A 22,674-nucleotide genomic window follows, 5' to 3' on the forward strand; every position below is an offset into this window, starting at 1 on the left:
AACAAAAGGGGTAAAACCAGCAACCATGGATCCAAATGAGTGGGATGAGTTAGATAAGCTCGCACACTCTGCCATAGAGCTTTCGATGTTGGACACTTTGCTCTTCAACATAGAGAAATTGAAATCTCCTTATGATATGTGGCAAAGACTTGACGAATTATATGCTCAAAAAAGTGTAGCAAGCAAGGTTTATTGGTTGAAATTTTTGATGGACCTTCATATGAAGAAAGGTACATTTGAAATGAGTTTGAATCTATTTTCAGCCAACTGATTGCTTTGGAGATCCACATTGATGAGGAGTTCAAAGCAACATTTTTGCTATGTACATTGCTTGAAAGTTGGGACACTTTCAGGACAGCAATGAGTAACTCCAATGCCATGCTATTATATTCAGATGTAGAGAGCTCTTTGCTCATGGAAGAGCTCAATAGACAAAATATTTCAGCAAACAAGTCTTCCAATGCACTACATACTAGAGGCATATCCCAGCAGAAGTGTAATTCTAAAAACAAAGCACACAACAAGTCTCGTGGACAAAATGTAGAGTGCCATCACTGTTGCAAGAAAGGGCACTTCAAGTGGGATTGCTTTAAGTGAAAGAAAGAGAAGGGCAAGCGTAGAAGCACTAATGATAACAATGATGAGAAAAAGGATAGCAATGTGAAGATAGAGAAAGTCAATGTAGTCAGTCACGAGAATGACAGTGGCAGTGATATACTCTTTGCTCCTTCTTTTAGTACACAGTTATTGATTGTAGATTCTGATGATGGCATGCACACTTGGATTCTTGATTCACGTGCTTCATTTGTGCGTAGCATGTGTCCCTGCATAAAATAGACGGAATCCATGACAATCCACAACTTTTTCCTGCTTCACCGTGACTTTTGTGCTCAACTGCACACAATACATCCCACTGGTTCTCATGCAAGACAGTCCACATGGCATGTTGCTTATGGCGAGAGCAAATGCCTCGCACATTCCACGTGGCTATCTTCATATATCTTCAAAAAAAAGGAAGTCAGGAACGAGGCGCCTGTTGCCTCGATTTTACCTTTTCCGCAAGAGCATCCAGGACACCCTCATCCAGAAAATCAGCCAATACTGCAAACGAATTCTGGCGATCTGCTTTAGAGGTAGAAGGAAAATAAACTGCCTTGGGAGTGGGGCGGGGATAACGCCGATCCCAGGGTGTAATCACATTACCTTTTGCATCAAACGCCAGCTTAGCAGGTGGGCCCTTGGGACCGTCTGTATAGACTTTCCTTGTAGACTGATTACGGGGGGCAGACGGGGCCATAGTACGCGCAGCATGCTGTGAAGTAAACATTTCTTTCCTGCGCATATACGTGCGCACAGAATCCTGCGAAGCATTAGGCCCAGGATCCGCCAGCAGGCCTGCATCCAACTTTTTACCTTTTTTTTTACGTGCCTCAATCCAATCAGTGCTACGGGAATCCAAACCCAGGACGTGTTGTTTGCCTTTATCCAGGACATTAGGCGGCTGAAGGGCCTTTTGTGCCGGGGCATCAAGCACCATGTCATCCTTAGGCAGCACAACATGCACATCCTCGGAAGACGGTTGTCTTTCGGGGCATTCGGCCATAAAATGCCCCAATTTACCACATGAAAAGCAGTGTCCTGCAAAGTTGCCCCATTTCAAGCGAAAATGCAAAGGATGCATACCAGAACAATTGAGGCGAAGCCACACAGGCCTTTTCCTGGCCGTGTCCCATAACATGCATAAACGGTTTCGATTCATAGCCCTGAGGCTTGGGGGAACCAGTACTGTTCCCACAACTGCCATCGCATCCTGCAACAATGGCCAATAGACCGCCGGACAATTTTCCACTTCCACCCATACCGGGCATTCTCGTTGAAGCAGACGCTGGAAGTCTCCCATAGAGCGCCATGGTACAACATGGACCAAGCGGCGATCAAAGAATAATGGCAACTTGGACAGGAGCTCAGCTCGATGTGTTTCCGATTTCAACAGCACCTCATAAAAGCCGCGAGGTCCAAGAAAGATCTCCTCAACACACTCCCCTTGCAATAAATGGTGCATCCACTGGCGAATATGTGAAAGCACTGGGATCCTGCCAGTGAAGAAAAGTATAACGGCACGGTCATAAAACACCGAAAAAGACCGCAAGACTGATTTCGGGTCGACCGTGGCTTCTAGCACGTCATCAGTTCCCGCGTCAGAAAAAGTTTCATTATTATGCTGGACATAATCGCCAAGCAGAGTATTGGCAAAGTCCAACAAATACTGCCAGTCAATCTCCTGCAAATCCACAGGATCAGAGGCAACCTGCGCATAGGAACGTTCCTGAGGACCCATTGGCTCGTCAGAAGTATGCTTGGAGTGTTTGCCCGCAGGCGGCAATTCAGAACCCAGAGGCATCTCCTCCGTGCACGGCACCATATCCTCCGGCTCCTCTATATCAGAATCAGGGCCAAGGGCTGCCACCGTCCGGTCTAGAAAATCCATATCCAGGCCAGCCATACTGCTGTCTTCTCTCTCTGTCAGGGACTCTCTTTTTTTTCGTAAAGGGTAATTACGAAAAAAATACAAGTTTACTTGGTTACAAGATACATGATGACAGTAAGCCAACATGTGTAAAGGCTCCAGTACTACACTACAAAAGAGTTACAAAAGTCATGACAAAGCCGCCGAGGAAATTGCCATATGCCAGGGAAGAAAGGTCTCCCGAGGGAGTACGCGTGAGTGCCGAAGGAGATCTATCTGCCGATGCAAGAAACCTTTAACCCTCCCAATATGTGCCGGGCCTTTCGAGGCTGAATCGAAAGAAAGGCATTCCGAGTGATCCAATTGTGCCAGCATCCCCAGTATGTCTCTTTCTTTTATGAAATCCCCAGAATCCAATACATCCCACTGGTTCTCATGCAAGACGATCGACATGGCATGTTGCTAGCGGCGAGAGCAAATGCCTCGCACAATCCTCGGAACTATCTTCATAAATCTTCAAAGAAGGAAGTCAGGAACGAGGCACCTGTTGCCTCGATTTCACCTTTGCCGCGAGAGCATCCAAGACGCCCTCATCCAGAAAATCAGCCAAAACTGCAAACGAGTTCTGGCGACCTGCTGTAGAGGTAGAAGGGACATCCACTGCCTTGGGAGCGGGGCGGGAATAACGCCGATCCCAGGGAGTAATGACATTACCTTTGGCATCAAACTCCAGCTGAGCAGGAGGGCCTTTGGGCCCGTCGGTAGAGACTTTCCTTGGAGACTGATCACGGGGGGCAGACGGGGCCGTAGTACGCGCAGCCTGCTGTGAAGTAACCATTTCTTTTCTGCGCGTATACGTGCGCACGGAATCCGGAGAAGCAGTAAGCCCAGGAGCCGCCCGGCCTGCATCCAACTGTTTACCTTTTTTGGGACGTGGCTCAATCCAGTCAGTGTGACGGGAGTCCATACCCCGGACCTGTTGTTTGCCTTGATCCATGACATGAGGTGACTGAAGGTCTTTCTGGGGCGGGGCATCCAGCACCATGTCATCCTTGGGTAGCACCACTTGCGCATTCTCCGAAGACGATTGCCTTTGAGGGCATTCAGCCATGAAATGCCCCAATTTTCCACATGAAAAACAGTGGCCCGCAAAGTTACCCCATTTCAAGCGGAAATGCAAAGGATGCATGCCTGTACAATTGAGGCGAAGCCAGGCAGGCCTTTTCCTGGCCGTGTCCCATAACATGCATAAACGGTTGCGGTTCATTGCCCTGAGGCTGGGGGGAACCAGCACTGTGCCCACAACCGCCATCGCATCCTTCAACATTGGCCAATATACTGCCGGACAATTTTCGACTTCCACCCACACCGGGCATTCTCGCTGAAGCAGACGCTGGAAGTCGGCCATGGGGCGCCATGGCACAACATGGACCAGGCGGCGATCGAAGAATAGTGGCAACTTGGACAAGAGCTCAGCTCTATGCGTTTCCGATTTCAACAGCACCTCATAAAAGCCACGAGGACCAATGAAGATCTCCTCAACACACTCCCCTTGCAATACATGGTGCATCCACTGGCGAATATGCGACAGGACTGGAATCCTGCCAGTAAAGAAAAGTATAACTGCACGCTCATAAAATACCGAGAAGGATCTCAAGACTGATTTGGGATCCACCGTGGCTTCCAAGACATCATCCGTTCCTGCTTCAGAAAAAGATTCATTATTATGCTGTACATAATCGCCAAGCAGAGTATTGGCAAAGTCTAGTAAATGTTCCCAGTCAATGTCCTGCGAATCCACAGGATCCGAGGCCACTTGCGCATAGGAACGATCCTGACAACCCATTGGCTCATCAGAAGTATGCTTAGAACATTTGCCGGCAGGCGGCAGTCCAGAACCTGGCAGTTCAGAACCCGGAGGCAGCTCCTCCGTGCATGGCACCATATCCTCTGGCTCCTCTGTGTCGGAGTCAGGGCCAAGGGCTGCCACCGTCCGATCGAGAAAATCCATATCCAGGCCAGCCATACTGCTGTCTTAGCGGAGGCTGCAGATCCGACTGGCGACAGCAGGGCAAAGCACGCAACTGGCAGGCCTCTGAGATGCAGGCTACGGACCTGCAGGAGAAGGCGACGGGACTGCAGATGACGGCGAACGGAACAGGCAGCGGGGCTACAGACTATGGCTCCAGGGCGCAGGCGACTCCTCGCTGTCGAGCACTGTCTCGCTCACGGGCACGCGAAGGGGCACGTTGGCGAAGACGTGGGCCTGCGACGGCAGACGGACAGAGGCCAAACGGCGACTGACGAATCGCGGGCAGGCGGCGGTGGCTCAGGCGACGAGGGCGCAGTCGACGGGGGTTCAGGCAGACGACGGGGGCCAGGCGAACGGGCTCAAGGACTCAGGCGACGAGGGCGCAGTCGACGAGGGCGCAGGCAGACAGCAGGGGCGCAGGCGACGGGGTCGCAGGCGGCCGACGAAGGTCCGGGGTCAAACGTACTGGCGGGGCCCAGGAGGAAGCGGAGGGCGGGACAGGCGGGTCAGACGACCTTCTGCAGGTCGTCAGACCAACTCTCTCTCTCTCTCTCTCTCTCTCTCTCTCTCTCTCTCTCTCACATTCAACTCTGTCAGGGACTCTCTGTCTCTCTCGCTCTCTCTCTCTCTCTCTCTCTCTCTCTCTCTCTCTCTCTCTCTCTCTCTCTCTCTCTCTCTCTCTCTCTCGCTGGCTCTCTCTCTTGCTTGCTCTGCAGGTCCCGCAGACCTGCAAAATCAGTGCACCACCCGTCTACAGCAACACGACTGCAACAGAGAACCGGGCAGACACGCGCAGATGACCCGGGGTGCCGAGTAACAGGTGAAACACTGGGGAGGCGTAAACGTGGCTGCGTCAACCCCGCACGCTGACGCAGAGGAGTCTACCACAGGCGGAGCAGACATCAGGCAGGGCGGATGATAGGCGGGGCAGACCTCAGTCAGGGCGGACGTCAGGCGGGGCAGCCGTCAGGCAGGGCAGACGTCAGGCGGGGCAGCGTTCGACAGGAGGGTCAGACACCAAACGTCGATGCAGGCGGGCAGACGAAGTCGCAGCAGCCGTCCAGCGAGCAGGCGCGAGGCGTGAATGAGCGCAGGTATAGACGGGCGGTGGTACCTGCGACAGTCGTGGCCACGAGAGGGACTGACGGGCACAGCAACGGCACGTCCTGACGGGTCCGCGGCTGCACAGGGTCGACGACTCGCTCGCTAGGTCAGGCGGGATGAAGGTCCGCCATCGCCAGTTCTCTCTCTCTCTCTCTCTCTCTCTCTCTCTCTCTCTCTCTCTCTCTCTCTCTCTCTCTCTCTCTCTCTCTCTCTCTCTCTCTCTCATGCGTAAAGGGTAATTTGATTCGTCATTTCCCTTATAAAGTCTTAAGGTACCATTTAGTACCGTATTTTATCGTACTGTACCATACCGTACTTTTCGTACTTGACAACTATGTGCTGTCCACTTAGGGGACAACTACGCATGTAACATTGCAGGAATTGGCAGTGTAATAGGGTGTAAGGGGAGGTAGTCATCTAAGGCATGTACCTCAGCTCAAGAAGAGCTTGATAAGCACAGGGCAACTAGATGATAAAGGCTATCACACCGCTTTTGGGGATCGCAAATGGAAGATATGTAAGGGATCTAGAATTGTTGCTAAAGGCTCTAAGAGTGACACTCTATATCCATTATATGTATCTAGTGTGCATGATCATGTTGTTGCCATAACTGAGCAGCCAAATGTGTCTTTGTGGCATAGCCGGTTGGAGCACAAGAGTCAAACTAGAATGAAAGTGATTTCTCATTTGGGTTATTTACCGTGTTTGAGGTATACTGATTTTGATCATTGTGATCATTGTATATTTAGCAAGCATGTTCAAACATCACATGAAAAGTCTCTTTCATTAAAATATTCACCCTTAGAGTCGGTACATTCAAATGTATGTGAGATGTCAGGATTGTCTCTAGGAGAAAATAAATATTTTATTACATTTGTTGATGATGCCTTATGCAAAGTATGGGTTTATCTGATCCATCGTAAAGACAAGGCATTGGATAAGTTTAAAAAATTTCTGGCACTTGTTGAAAATATGACCAACAATACATTAAAGTGGCTTCGCTCTGACAATGGTGGAAAATGTGTGTCCAAAGCCTTTCAAGCCTTTTGTGATAGTTAAGGGATAAACAGTGAGCTCACTACCTCTACAATCCACCCCAAAACGGTGTTGCATAGCGTACGGATAGGACAATTCAAGAGAAGGTCTGTACCATGTTGTCTCATGCTGCATTACCTCATGGATTTTGGGCAGAGGCTATTATGACAGCCGTACACTTGATAAATCGGTCACCAAAACTGTCTTTTTTTTTTGCGAGGGGGTGGGGGGAGAGGGGGGGTCTCTCACGAAGCGTGGGCAAGCAAGCCACCTTCGTATGCACTCTTAAGAGTGTTTGGCTACAAGGCATTTATGCACATATGCAAGGAACAATGCGACGAATTCAAGCCAAAGTCCTGTAAATGAATTTTCCTAGGATATGGTGACGAGGGTGAAATGGAGTACAAATTATGGGATGTCGAGAAAAGGAAAATTATATGCAGCAATGATGTTATCTTCGAGGAAGATCGCATGCGTAAATAGTCTGAAAAGACTAAGGAAATTAGAAGGGTTGTGTTCCGAAAAGAAATACCTATAGGACAGCAAAGAGTGCCCGTTGTACAGCAGCAAATACCTGCTATAAATGACCCTATAAATGCAGGGAATGATGCTAAAATTGATCACAAGAAGTTTCCTATGATATACCATAGTTTCAGCGAGAAAATGTGCCATTAGAATAGCTGGAACAAGCAGGACAGCATGCTGAACCATTAGAACAACAAGCTATTAATGCAGATTTGCAAGCCGAACAACCAGCAAACATTGATCATTGGTTCGTTGGTTGATCAGAAATACCAAACAACCATATAGGTTTATTCCTAATGCGAATTATATTGCCGATCATGTCATGCTAACAAATTGTGGTGAACTGTCATGCTTCAAGAAGGCAATGGACAGAGAGAACAGCAAGAAACCACATAAAGCTATGCTATCAAAGATGGAATCTCTAAAGAAGAATGGTACTTGGGATTTGGTGCATTTGCCCAAGGGACAGAAAGTCCTACTATGCAAATGAGTTTACAAGATGGTTCTTCGCCAAAGTACAAAGCACAACTTGTTGCAAAAGGATATAAGCAGGAACATGGAATTGACTTTGACGAGATCTTTTCTCCTGTAGCCAAGATAACTACTTTGCAAACCATATTGGGCTTGGTTGCATGTGAGGATATGGAACTCATACAGATGGATATCAAAACTGCTTTCTTACATGATGATTTACATGAGGACATATATATGCAACAGCCAAAAGGTTTTGTGGCCAAGGGGCAGAAAAATATGATATGTAAACTGAACAAAAGCTTGTATGGGCTAAAACAGGCACCATATGAATAGTATCATAAGTTTAATACATTCGTTTAATACATTCATGTAATCTCAAAGATTTAAAAGAAGTCAAGTGGATCACTGCTTATATACCAAGAAGGCAGCAGATGGCAACATTATTATACTAATTTTGTATGTGGATGACATGTTGATTGGTGGTAGGGATGTTCATGCATTGGACACATTGAAGCAGAACCTACACAAAAATTTTGACATAAAGGATCTTGGTGAGACAAATCACATTCTTAGCATGCATATACTAAGGGACGGATCGAAAGGTCTCCTTTATCTGTCACAACAAAAGTATGTATCCAAGATTTTGCATCGTTTCAATATGGAGGGGGGAAAAGCAATTAGTGTACCATTGCCTCCATATGTGAAACTCAGTGTAGACAACCCTACATTTGATGATGAAAAGGCTGAAATGGTCAGGATTCCGTATGCTTGAACTGTGGGTAGCTTGATGTATGCTATGGTTGCTACACATCCTAACATAGCATTTGCACTAGAAGTGGTTAGCAAGTACAAGGCACATCTTGGTAGAAAAGCATTGGGAAGCAATGAAGAGTATCATGAGATATCTTAAGGACACAAAGAATTTGTGCATCTGCTTTTGAAATCAAAAGGCATGTGTTGTTGGCTTTATGGATGTAGACTATGTTGGTCATGCTAACTGCAGGAAGTTTACTTCAAGGTATGCATTCACCTTCACCGGGGAAGCAAGTTTCTTGGATCTCCAAGCTACAGAAGTGTGTTGCATTGTCTACTACAAAGGCAAAGTATATGGCTGCCACTAAGGCATGCAAGGAGGTTTTATGGCTTTCACGTCTACTGGGAGATCTTGATATTACTGAGACCCCTATCCTCCATTGTGATAGCAAGAGTGCTATCATGCTAGCAAAGAATCCCGCCTTTCATGCAAAGACAAAGCACATACACGTAAAGTATCACTTTATCACAGATGTACTTGACAGCAAAAATATTGAGCTTGTGAAGGTACATACATATGATAATCCAAGAGATCTTCTCATGAAGGGTTTTCCAATAGAGCGGTTTGCTCATTGCCAACAAATGATGAGAGTTCGATAGTATATGTATTTCAGTTTTCTACATACTTAAACTTAGCTCATTCTTTCTCAACCTCAAGGCATGCAGCATGCCGCCTTTAGGTGAAAGATGGTTGGAAATAAAGGGCCACCATGCCTTTTATACGTGGTCAGGTGTAAACACACCCTTAGCACTTGTACTTTATATATAACTATCACAAAAAACCTAAAAGAGGTACAACTCATTATACCCACACATCGTCCATCTCTCTTACTCTCACTCTCTACTGCTGCTCACACGCACGCACTCTCTCTCTCTCTCTCTCTCTCTCTCTCTCTCTCTCTCTCTCTCTCTCTCTCTCTCTCTCTCTCTCTCTCTCTCTCTCTCTCTCTCTCTCTCTCTCTCCTGACGAGATGCTCACCACCTAACGCCTGCTGACACTTGACGAGATGCTGTGACGCCTGACGGGGTGCTAACACCTGACGCTGACGCTTGACGCCTGCTGACGCCTGATGGGATGCTCTGATGCCTGACGCCTGATGCGTGACGGGATGCTGTGACGCGAATGACTCCTAATGCCTGGAGAGTGGTGGGCTGAAATGCAAGGCAAGAGAGCACAAGGACAGGCAGGTTTCAGACAAGGATATACCACGCTGTGTTGAGAAACCCTTCACCCGTAGTTTGCATTTTTGCGTTTCTGCGTTTTGCGTTTAGGGTTTGCAGCCCCAAAAAGGGGCGCCATCCTAGATTGACTGTGCCTGTTTATAGTCCGCGCTCTCATTCATTCCTCACGGCTGATTCATTTAGTCCGTCACCTCTTCTCTCCAGCCTCTCCACTACCCTCACACCCCTTCAGGAGGACATTGCGGTTCGTGGTTCGTGGCTGTCTTCATCATCTTCCTTGTGCTACGGCACCCTTGTTCCCTTGTATCACATTCACTCCATGATTCGGAACTTCATCATTCCGTTGATCAGAGTTTCTTCTCTCATCTCTTCTCTTCTCCATGTTTGCCAAGTTCACTCCGTGTTCCTCCCTGCAAACCCTACTGTCTCACCGGTACATCATCTTCTGACATGGTATCAGAGCTGGATCTGCTCAAACAACAGCAAAGATCCTCCACTCCAGTAAAGGCAAAGACCAGTGGCACTTCCTTCGTCATCAGACATTTCGGAGTCCATGATCCATGAGTTTTTGGATTCCCTATCTACTTCAGAGGGGGATTTAGAGGGGGATGTTATTTCTTTGCCTTCAGAGGGGGCATCTACTTCTTCTTCGACTTCAGCGGGGGGCCCTCCACCTCCCACCTCAGAGGGGGACCCTACTCCACATGAAGTTCTTCACCCATCCTCTACTTTCTTGGGGTGGCTGTTTTCGACCAATCATCTCGTCTACTGATACCCAGGATCTTCCAGTACCACCTAGATCGGGACCTCAAAGGTTTAGCCACGACTTGGTGACGAGGCCTTCATATTCCTTCCAGCATGGATACACGGAGCTAGTGGCTTCTCTCCTGAGATTGAGTTTCGGGTTCTCCAGTTCACTCTGTCTACTGTTCTTTACTGCAGCTTTCCTTTCCTGTGGAAATCTTGGATCTTAGGGATCCTCTACATCTTCTTCCTCCTCTTCTCTTCTTGCCTTGGTCACTTGGTTAGCATGGAGCCACCTCCCGAGATCGAGTACGGGCCTCTCCTTATGGTTCTCAGCACCACACAAAGTCCAGCATTCCTCCTATGCATTGCATGTTTTCATCATCTTTGTACTAGGGCGCTTGGGCAAGTGAACAATTTCCCCACGAGGGACACTGTCCAAGTGGCACCTGCTACATGAGCATTCTTCAGCATGTAGCATCTCCACCTCACTCTTCTCTTGTTCTCTTTTTTGGACCTGAGAGGGGGTGTCGAGAAACCCTTCACCCGCAGTTTGCGTTTTTGCGTTTAGGGTTTACAGCCCCCAAAAAGGGGCGACATCCTAGATTGACTATGCCTATTTATAGGCCATGCTCTCATTAATTCCTCACAGTTGATTCATTCAGTCCGTCACCTCTTCTCTCTAGCCTCTCCACTACCCTCACACCCCTTCAGGAGAACATTGCGGTTCGTGGTTCGTGGCTGTCTTCATCATCTTCCTTGTGCTACCGCACCCTTGTTCCCTTGTATCACATTCACTCTATGATTCGGAACTTCATCATTCCATTCATCAGAGTTTCTTCTCTCATCTCTTCTCTTCTCCATATTTGCCGAGTTCACTCCGTGTTCCTCCCCGCAAACCCTACTGTCTCGCTGGTACGTCATCTTTTGACACGCTGGACCATATTCTCACACTTAGAGCCATTATTGAGGAGGATCGAACCTGAGACAAGAGGATCTATCGTTGCTTTGTAGACTTTCGCAAAGCTTTTGATACAGTGCCTTGTACATGCATCATACAGAGATTGCATGACATTGGAGTACCAGAGGGTATACGATGGGGTGTCTATGCATTATATGAGGCAGTGACAGGTCATGTACGAGCACCTGGGGGGCTATCAGAGAGGATTGACATTAGCATAGGAGTGAAACAAGGATGTCCACTTTCACCCACATTGTTTGGTCTATACATAGATGAAGTGTCTGATTACATAGACCGAGAAGGAGGAGCAGAAGCCAGCCTGGAAGGGGTGCTGATACCGATTTTACTGTATGCAGTTGATATTGTTCTCATTTTAGATTCACCGGAGGGATTGCAGTGCCATCTAGATGCTTTGTATATCTTCTGTAGAGATAAAGACCTCACAGTGAACCTTGGGAAGACCAAAACCATGGTTTTCAATACTTCAGCAGCATGGGTGACTAGATCTATGTACCAGTTCACATTTGGGGGAGACATACTGGAGCATGTGAGGAAATATGTCTATTTGGGAGTCACCTTCTCTGGCCCACGTTTTTCGTTGAGAGGGACATCAGAGGCACGTCTGGCACATGGATACGTAGCACTGGGGGCACTCGAGAGTCAATGTGCTCACATACAATTCCAGGAGCCCCGCACTAAACTCTGGTTGTTTGACACCCTAGTTACACCTGCATTACTATATGGAGCGGAGGTATGGGGTTGCAGCTTGTACCACAAGCGTCTTAGCCCACTTACTGATCAGATTGGAGTAGAGAGGGATTATTATGATGGTTGGGATAGCATGGAAATGCCATTAATCATGATGATAGCACGTATGATTAGGAGTAAGCCCTCCACCCCACATCCCATTGTCAGAGCAGAGCTAGGGGCAGCACCTATAGTTATGGAGACACTCTTCAGGGCAGTGACCTTTTGGCACAGACTATGGGAACTTCCACGCCATAGATACTCTAGATTGGCACTAACCTCATCTAGACAACTAGCAACAGGAGGCGAGAAGAATTGTTGGTTTTCACATATGACTATTTGAATGAGCCTACATGATTTGGATATTGACTGTCTTCCACCTTTGGATTATAGCCTTGACTGCCCTACACTTTCTCTCAGCCGATCAGAGTTGAACCAAGTGATTAGAGCTAATATCTTGAGGATTGAGACAACAAGGACATGGATCCATCCACCACTCCCTCTAGGATCGAGGATGGAGTTCTACAGGAGTCATTTCTTGTGTCTCTCTGATGATGGTTTCACTATTCGGCCAATATATATGGACACCCATCTCTCCCATAGCGTACGGGTTGCTATCGGACAGATTCGTACCTCCTCACATAGGCTTCAAATGGAGACAGGCACATGGACAAATACCCTAGCAAAGGATAGGACTTGCCAGCTTTGTGGTCGAGAGCCTGAGACAAAGGAGCACTACATATGCAGATGCACAATATACTATGACACACGAGGACGGTACCACTGCCTCTTCCGTGATGGATTTGGACCCCTTCGTCATGTCATGGAGTACGAGGACCAAAGATGCCTAGGTCTCTTCCTCCTGGAACTCGAGAGGCGTCCAACTGCACTACTGCAAGATAGGAGGTCAGCTCACCTAGAGGGACACACACAGAGAGCAGTGACAAACTTCTTCTACAGAGCCGATCCTACTGACACTACCAGCCTAGCAGAGATAGAGCCACCCCGCCAGGCACCTTACAGGCCACACCGTGGAGTCACATTGGATAGAGCCATTTCCCTTCGTCGAGCATGAGGACCCCGTCTACCAAGACCACGTCCGAGGAGACCACACCACAGTCGGATTAGAGCCATTATCACAAGACACCGCAGACTCACCACCAGGCATATCAGTGAAGCAGTTAGGGACTGCATCATAGTTGAGATCATGTGCAGCTTGAGATCAACTATAGCCCATAGTCCCCACCACACTTTTGTACATGGTTCTATCAGATCTGGTTCTCCTTTCCTTTCCTTTTCTTTTCTATCAATGGAACAACACTATACATGATTCAACCCTAGTATAGTCCCATCGTATAGTTATTTTCAGTATTGTTTCATAGGCCACCCACTCTGTAATGTTATCTTTTCCTTGATGAGATGACATTAGACATGGATGTACTCTGGATTTTGTCTCATAGGCCACATTGGCCTTATGTAGACATTAATATCTCTCTCTCTCTCTCTCTCTCTCTCTCTCTCTCTCTCTCTCTCTCTCTCCCCGCCATTGTCATCATTGAACATCGCATCTCCACTATACACCCATCACTACACTCTAGTGCCTTCCGAATCTTTGCCTATTGAGGTTCCACCCTCTGTGAAGGAGAAGAGTGCTTCACCACCGAATTCCCCCGTTAAGTCGGCCCCAGTGTATATTCCAAAGACTTTAGCAAATAGCGAGCAAAGGGAGAGGAGTATCAACCTCTCCTCATTGGGCTCGGGAGACACTTCTGATTCAAGGATTGAGGAAGTCCCTAAGGAGTGGCAACCACAAGATGGTCTGTGGCGATCTCGAAGGAACCAAACACATACCGCTGAGTTTGTTTGTACTAACTATTGTTTGATAACCCATGTTATACAAGATAGAGAGCCCACCTCCATAAAGGAGGCTAGTCATAACATTGAAAGAAGGCTATGGAGCAAGAGTTGGATGCTATTGAGCGCAATGGCACTTGGGATCTTGTGCCTTCTAATCCCCATTTTCAGCATAATCCAGCTTATTAAATTAATTTTCAGAATAATAATTATTCTAATGATCAAAAAATCAATTTCACGAACCAATATTTAAATTGGCTAGGCCAATTTTCTTCCAAGTATCCCTGAGCAGTTATTGACCCTTAGACTCGCATTAATTAACTAATTAATGCCTCGTCTCTAATGTCACCACTCACATTAGTGGCTAATAAATTGGTCTAGGCCCAAATCTGACACCAAGTACCACCTAGTACTACTTATCAAACATGACTTATTGCAACTTTTGCATTTGGTACCCACTACATCCTCAGGGTCCTTGGCATGTTACCATGAAATGACTCCCATGTGCATCACATGTGCCAAACAACCTTGCACATTTAATTAACATCTTAATCAAATATTGTCAACAAGATTAAAGCATCTTAAAATTTGACGCCCCTACAAACGCTACCTATGGGACTATCACAAAGCCCAAGAGATACAAAGTAGAGCCCTTCAAATGGTCTTTCATGGGGGTAGTAAAGACCATGGCTGCAAACCCTTGCCCCCCTCCCCCCTCTTCTTTTTAGGGGGGTGAGGGGGGCATAGCTTGGGTCACAAACAGAGACCCTACATGTGGATAAGAGGATTTTCACAAAAGCCACTCCTTTTTCATCATTGATCAACATTTAAGCAAGCCACTCTAAATTACTCGCAAGAACAATAGACCCAAGGACGTTGCCGCATATGGGAGCTGATTGCTAGTATTATTGCTTGGTGTAATTGACTGCAAGGTGCAACTATGCTTTATATCTTCAAAATGTAAAGAATTTTTTGATGATTTGGACAAGAATCATCCATACTCTTTGCAAAAGATGGGAGAGGCTGCAGGGTGGCTCTAAGAGTGTAAGGAGGAGGAGAGATGCCTTCCTGTGGACTTCGAACTACAACACATTTCACATGGCCCCTCAATTGCTCTGGCATTATTGCCCACCAGATTGATTGTTCACACACCCATTGTGTTTATAATGTACTTAGCTGATTTTTAGGGGGTTCTTTGTACTTTCTACTTTACCTCCCAGTATTTGCTCCAAGGTCTTACTAATAGAAGTTCCTTTTCTTCATAAGGAAAAAAACAATTGGCCATCTTCATATCCATCCCTAGTTTAGTATGTTTGGGGCTACAAACGGCTGCAGAATGAACTCCAAAACTGTAGTCTATGTGGTTTCTTGTCACCCAAAGGCAAAACAAAGGAGCTGCAATTAGAAGGTGCTGAAGTGACCCTAAGCTCCACAACTCTATGCCCACCTCCGCTTCCACTCCCTCTCATGCCCCCATCCCTTCTCCTGGTGGTCACCATTCATAGCTTATCCCATTGTTTTTTCCTTGCCATTCCGTCATCTTTTGTTGCTCCTCCCACCTAAGCCCAGCTATCCCTTGTTCCTCTTGTCCCCTGCAGTCCCACTACTCCTCCCCACCTTCACCATTGCTTCTTGCACCCCATGTCATCCTCTTAAGCAATTCCACCATCAGTTTTGTACTTCTTGTCTCTTTCCTCTTTCAGCCCTACTCCTTTCAGCCAGCAAATCCTTTTTCATGCAGCAGCCTCCTCTCTTTCCCTTCCCTCCCTCCCTGAGCCATGGCTGCCTCTGCGCCTTAACTTTCCTCTTGGAGCCCCCGTCTAGCTCATTTTATCAGCTGCTTTCCTCTCCCTTAATTCATGCTCCGCCCTCAGGGATCAAGCTTATGCATTGGAGAAAGGGAGTGAATGATACTACCCACACGACAGCTAATCCTCTTTCATCACTTAGTGACTCCAATGCACTCCCCCACCGCAAAGCACTTCTTCAGCCAATGTTATCTGATGTGTCCAGTTTGCTCTCAATGGTCACCCTCCAAGTGACAAATCCAGTCCGCGAACTAGTGGATAACTGCCCACCATTTCACACATTGAAGGACATGATTCAAGTGACTCTCACAAGCTCTTACGAAAGGGTCTCAACACTAGTACTCTAGGCCAAGGAGGGCTTCAGGGTTCACTTCAGCACTCTTCAGCAGTCCAAGTGACACTTGCCACGAGCCAGCTAGACCTCGAAACTTCAATAGCCTCGTTAAACATCTGGATCTAGGCCAAGGACAACTTCTAAGGGTACACTAGGGTTTACAGAGAAAACATTGTGTGCACACATGGCTAATACAATGAGTGTAAAGAACAAGTTTGTTTGTTGCTTAGTAAATATATGCATGTAAGCATGTGTCATTGTACATCTTTTAAATGATTTATGAGAGTGAGAGAGATTTTTTTCATCTATCTCGGGTTGATTGTATATCAGCTCAGCCCTCAAGTGACTTGGGTTGATTGTAGCTATGCTCAGCTCCGTAAATACAGTTTCAATAACTCTTTTGAAGCACTTCTATTTATGTTCATTCACCTAAGGATCGTGATGAAAGCCATACCAATGTAATACTTACCAACCATGAAGAAAGGCTGATTTGCTCTCTCCTGCTGTCTGATTCGTAAGAACTAGTTGATTTGTGGTTTAGTAAATATATGCATATGAGCATTTGTATATCTTTTGTATGATTTGTGAGAGTGAGCAAAATTTCTTCTCACTGCTAGAGTGCTTTAATTGAGCCTAGCCATATGCAACTTGCACTGAGCAAATCTAGATTCCAAGCTGGTTTCCATCTCTTATATGTGTCTATGGCTATAATCAATTCTGAATATTTGTTATCTTCAACCTCAATTTCTGTTCTATAGATTTGCTTGAAAAATAAGTGAATATCCCACTTCTAAAAAATATTATGTTGTATGGGGTGCTAACAATCGAAGAGTGCTTGAAACTCCGCCAGGCAGGGGTAGCAGCAACAATCTCCTACTTCATTTGGTCCAAGAAAATGGAACTCAACCAGACCATGGATCCATCATGGGAGTGCTGAAAATTTATGTGGCTAGGCTAGTCAGAACCAGTAGATCCCTACAGTCTTTCATATGTAAGCCATTTTGCTGAAACATGCTCTCACATAGAATTACATGAACTTCTAGTATTGCATATCTCACAATTTTACTCACACGGCAGTTGCAGTTTGCCCTTTGTAAGATGGCTCAGCTTCAGCTACTTTACAGGTAACTTTTGGAGGAACTGCTGCCGAGATAGGCTTCCCATCACCATAATGCAGAGTGACCGATAAACCATCTGTTTAAAGCCAACAAAGATTACTGCATAAGGTTATAAGGAAAATAAAACCGTCATTATCAGGCCATAATCCAATGTGATAAGTAACAAAGTGTTATTAACTTAACATATACTCTTCAAGTTCATTTCAGCTAGAGTTGGAAAAAATTAGGTGTCCTTTCTTCCAAATACAGAAAAATGGAGTTATCAGTTTATTTGAGTCTATCTGTGCAGAATTCTCATAGAGAAACTTTCAGGTCTCATTCCAGATGTCTTGTGTAAGTACCTACTGAACTTCTCTTCTTTCAAAAATACAACACCTTGCATTACCCTTTGATGTCATTCCGCCTAGATTTGTGAGAGCATTATGGCATTCTTTTTCCCGAGCACAGAAAGACTGAGATTTAAGTTCATCTGTGCAGAATTCTCCAACACAAACTCTATGCAGAATCAAGAACAGTATTTGGAAGATAGAGTCACCTGAAAGAAATGCTGCTCCATTTCCAAACAAACTCTTAGGAATCTCCACTTGCTCAAAAGTTTTTGGCCTATAACAAAACAAATGCACTCTATTTAGTGCTTTGCAATCACATGCCTCTGCATGTCTTAAAAACATCCAATAGAGGCCCCTGAGAAAGAAGTGATCATCTTCAATCTAAAATGATGACAATTCAAACAGCTATTTCTCTTCTTTGAGAAAAGAAAAAGTTACTTTCCTTGTCACCCTTTTTGCAACAGCTCAAACAGCAGGTAGAAATATTCGGCCCTTAACCTTAGAAATAATTGTGACATTTGCAAAATACGACTGCATCAAAACATTCTAGTCAAACATACTAGAAATGTAAGAAACATTTTGAAGTACAAAGATCAAGAAAAAGAGGATGCATTTATGCTAGATTAGTACGGAGTTGACAAAATGAGTGCACTTGTATTGTGTGCCTCACAAACTTTTGACAAACAGCACTCCAGAATAAGTTGATTTTTGCAACATATAAAAGCTGGATGAAAAAAATACTGTTTCAAATAATTATTTCCAACCTTCTAAGGTGTTACGCCCACTTCCTACCTTCTCGATCAAGGAGAACTCCACACTTTTCAGGCTATACACCATTCTAAAGAAGGACCAAGCTTGAGCAATTAAGGGACCAAGGTGACATGCAAATGCTTTTCTTCTTCCTTTCCCTTAGAAAAGAAAATTCTATTAAAAAGACCTCACATAAAAACCACCTAAGATAAAAAACAAAGTACAAGGAACTTTGTAGAGAGCAGCTTAGTACATCACAAATACAATAGCTGTGTAAACAACCAATATGGTGGGCTGTAATGTCAAACCATCTAAGGGGCAGTATGGAAAAAGATGCCGGAGTCCCACGTCCACAAGAAGGCCTCTCTCCTCCTCATCCTCTCCCATCTCCTAGGGACAGAGTTGATGATCTTTGTGCAAATCCTTGAAAGAGTCACCATTGTGATACATTCTGAAGGTCTGCATGGTCCAAATGTACCACCCTCTAATACTAGCAATCAATTCCCATCTATGATAGTGTCTCTGAGTCCACTATGCTTGCAAGTAACTCTAAGTGGGGATCCTACTTAGATGTTGTCCAAGGATGAGAAAAGAAAAGCTTTGCTGAACATCCTCATAACTACATGTTGGACCTCTGTTTGTGAGCTAAGCTACATCCCCCCACCCAAGTCATGACTGTCTTCTCTATTGTGCCACGGAATATCATCCTAAGGACTCTCCTCCATGCCTCCTAAGCTTTGGGAAAATCCTTTAGGCAATGCTTTTGTGTCTCCTCTGTCTCACCATATCTCACAAAGGCCATTGAGTCCCTATCATGTTAAAGCCAAGTGCCAACTGCTAAGCTCCTATGAGGTATTAGCCATAGGAAGGGGGATATCTTCCCAAGCCTAAAGCTGTCGTCTAGCCTCCTCCAAAAATCCCATAAGAAATAGTCTAAGATGCATGGTCAATACCAATGAAAGGTGGCTGCTGGTTGTGTGCTTATCCTACATCCTACCCCTGCACCAGTATTGTAACCAAATAAGGCCACATCATAATGCCTTTCAAGGAATGATTCCCTCCACACCCACTCTCCTAGATCCAACTATAATCCCTGGAGAGGCCTCCTTTCATAAGAGACTCAATATCTCCATCCATCTAACACGCACATGGTTCGGTTTGGGTCCATGCACTACTTCCTCTCACATTGTGCCACTACTTTGATCCTTTGTCTAGAGAATCCTATGAACTCTGTCTAGTCCAAGACCTCTTATTGGAGCAACCATTCTCCTCAACCATAAAAGGGAATGTAATGCCTCAACCAATCGCAATGACTACTAGAAGGATGTCCCCTTTGGAGAAGAGATCAATCCAAGTCTAAGAAGTGCCTGTCTCCATATGCCAATCGGGAGCTCCTCCCTCACGACCTCAATCATAGTCCAAGCTCCCCTAATACCTTGTAGTCCTTGTCTCTGAATCTCTTGCGGTAGTCTTGAAATGTAAACTAGCCTCCGATTGAGGTAGCAACCTATATAAAGAACCTCCCCAAGGATATGTAAGTCCTCTGTCCAAGAGAGTGGCCAAACTCCAATCTCAAATAGTAATTGAAGAGAAGAGGTTGCTTCCTCTTCTCATTGGCTTTGGTCAATGGTAGTTAACAAAGGCTAGATGAAACAAACCTCCATGCTCTAATAATTGTTGGGAATAAAGGCTCACCGTGCCTTTTACGGTGTTCGGGTGTGCACGCACCCTTACACTTGTACTTTATATATATTATCAAAAAAACCTAAAGTGGTACACTTTGTTATTGTACCCACACATTGAGTATCATGCTCTCACTGTCTTCTCACTCCCTACTCTGCTCTCCCTCTCTCACTGTGCATATCTCAGCTACACTCTGTCAAGATCTCTACACACTCAACTACAAACTCATATCAGAGATTAAGGAGTGCACGCTTCTCGAAGCTAGACAAGCGCATGCAAGCGAACAGATCAGAATCAGCAGTAAGCATAAGCAAGCAATTGAAGGATGGAGGCAGTCGAACTAGCAAGAACAGATCCGGCAATCAACATGCATAGCAAACAGGGACCAGCTATGGCACATCACAAGGTAGGTGACAGGAAGGCGGCACAATCAGGCGCACACGATGGGCAACAGGCCACAAGCAATAGGGCAAGTCAGTGCCGGCGAACAACACACGACAATTATTATTATTTCTTGTAATTTTTCCTTCTCTCACTATCGGGCATTCGCATGCCCAAGCACAATGTGCAATCTTGACCCGAAAATTTGGGCCTTTTTCTGAAGTTTGGGACATTGATGTAGAACAGGACAATTTGACTCGGAAATTGCAAAATCGGTGCACATCTGCCAATGAAATTTTGGTGCTTTTCACATTTTAGTGAAAGAAAAAATTTCACTGAAATTTATGCACATTGGACCCAAGAAAATTGGGTCTTTTGCAGAATTTTATCAATTTGTGCAAGAATTGCCTAGTATATGCACTTGGGTACATATATTGATGCAATCTAGACGGATTTCCTTTTGAAGATTTGAGGCTTTTGACCGAAATTGTCAAATTTGTGCCCAAGAATGCTTTTGGAGCAGAAATTGCAATCAAATTTTGGGGATTTCACATGTAATTGGTGCATTGGCTTGTAAACATGGCTAGAATTGCTTGTGGAGTGCAGTAGCAAACATTCTCTAATTCTGGATATCAATTTGCAGATCTGAAATTTCTACAATTTCTTGATTTTCACTGTTGGTTGGTACTTGCAGTGTACCATGGTCATTTGAGTGACATTTGGGCTTGCATTTGTTGACTTTTGAGTCAATCTAGTGCTGCAGATCATGGCTAGAAACAGTGAGAACATCAAAAAGCTTGAAGGTGCACACAATTTTGCAATATGGCAAAATCAGTGCTACAATGTCTTGGTGTAGAAGAAACAGGTGAAGCCCATCAAAGCGAAGGGAATAAAACCAGCAAGTATGGAACAAGAAGAGTGGGATGATTTGGATGAGCTTGCACGCTCTACCATTGAGCTCTCAGTGTCAGACAACTTGCTCTTTAGCATTAAGAAACTGAATTCAACGTATGCAATGTGGCAAAGACTTCAAGAATTGTATGCTCAAAATAGTGCAGCCAACAAGGTTTATTAGCTGAAAAAGTTGATGGACTTTCGCATGAAGGAAGGTACAGCCATGTCTGTACATTTGAAGGCGTTCAACTCAATTTTCAGTCAGCTGATTGCTTTGGATTTCCATATTGATGATAAGTTCAAGGCTACTTTCTTGCTATGCACTTTGCCTGAAAGTTGGGATACTTTCAAGACAGCTTTGAGTAATTCAAATGCTCAGCTGTTATATTCTGATGTAGAGAGTTATTTATTGATGCAAGTACTCAATAGGAAAAATAATTCAGCCAACAAGTCTTCTAATGCATTGCACACCAAGGGTAGATTTCAAGAAAAGGGCAGTTTTGAAAATAGAGCACGCAACAAGTCTCATGGCAAAAATGTGGAGTGTTATCATTGTGGCAAGAAAGGACACTACAAACAAGATTGTTTTCAATTGAAGAAAGAGAAAGGCAAAAACAAAAACACTACAGACAACAAGGCTGAAAAAAAGGATAGCCAGTCTACAAAGAACAGCAGTGTGAAGATAGAGATCAATGTAGTCACTCATGACAATGACACTGACGGTGATGTACTTCTTGCTTCTTCTTGGAGTGCACGCGCATTGATTGCAGATTTTGAGGATGACAAGCACACTTGGATACTTAATTCAGGTGTGTCTTTTCGTGTTACACCACATCATGATTGGTTTTCTGACTACAATGGTGGTGCACATGGTGTTGTCCACTTGGGGGATAACTATAAATGTGAAATTGCAAGCATTGGCAGTGTGAAATTAGAATTTCAGCATGGCTCCGTGTTTGTTTTGCATAATGTGAGGCATGTACCTCAGCTCAAGAAGAGCTTGATAAGCACAAGGCAGCTAGATGACGAAGGCTATCACACCGTCCTTGGGGATAGCAAATGGAAAATTTGTAAGGGCTCTCACATTGTTTCCAAGGGCTCCAAAAGTCATAGTTTGTATCCTTTGCATATATCTAGCATGCGTGACTATGTAGTTGCCATAATCGAGCAGCCAAGTATTTCTTTGTGGCATAGCCGGTTGGGACATATGAGTCAAACTAGAATGAAAGTGCCTTCTCGTTTGGGTTATTTGCCAATCATTGTATTTATGGTAAGCATGCTCAAACGTCACATAAAAAATATATTTCTCTAAAGTCTTCACCCTTAGAGTTGGTACACTCGAATGTATGTCAGATGCTAGGGTTATCTCTAGGGGGAAAGAAGTATTTCATAACTTTTGTTGATGATGCTACACACAATCTATAGGTTTATCCAATCCA

At 45.2% G+C, this 22,674-nt stretch overlaps 2 protein-coding genes across 5 annotated transcripts in view; one reads left to right on the forward strand and one right to left on the reverse strand.

Moving 5' to 3' along the window:
- The window catches only part of LOC148022161 (elongation factor P (EF-P) family protein), a 112,478-nt gene that overhangs the window by 14,432 nt on the left and 75,372 nt on the right, over window positions 1-22,674 (reverse strand). For all 4 annotated transcript variants that reach the window (XM_087697801.1, XM_087697800.1, XM_087697803.1 and 1 more), the window contains 2 exons: window positions 17,734-17,801; window positions 17,151-17,274 (listed from right to left, as the gene is read on the reverse strand). In XM_087697801.1, the coding sequence (XP_087553927.1) occupies window positions 17,151-17,274; window positions 17,734-17,801 (192 nt within the window). The remainder of the gene's footprint in view (window positions 1-17,150; window positions 17,275-17,733; window positions 17,802-22,674) is intronic.
- Window positions 11,795-13,159, forward strand: LOC148022162 (uncharacterized). The gene is made up of 3 exons (XM_087698071.1): window positions 11,795-12,105; window positions 12,154-12,379; window positions 12,788-13,159. The coding sequence occupies exons 1-3, from the start codon at window positions 11,807-11,809 to the stop codon at window positions 13,157-13,159; spliced, it is 897 nt and encodes a 298-aa protein (XP_087554197.1). The 5' UTR covers window positions 11,795-11,806.

This window comes from Lygodium microphyllum, chromosome 17 (genome assembly GCF_053477565.2).
Source record: "Lygodium microphyllum isolate KBCC chromosome 17, Lygodium_microphyllum_v1.1.10, whole genome shotgun sequence".
NCBI classification, from domain to species: domain Eukaryota; kingdom Viridiplantae; phylum Streptophyta; class Polypodiopsida; order Schizaeales; family Lygodiaceae; genus Lygodium; species Lygodium microphyllum.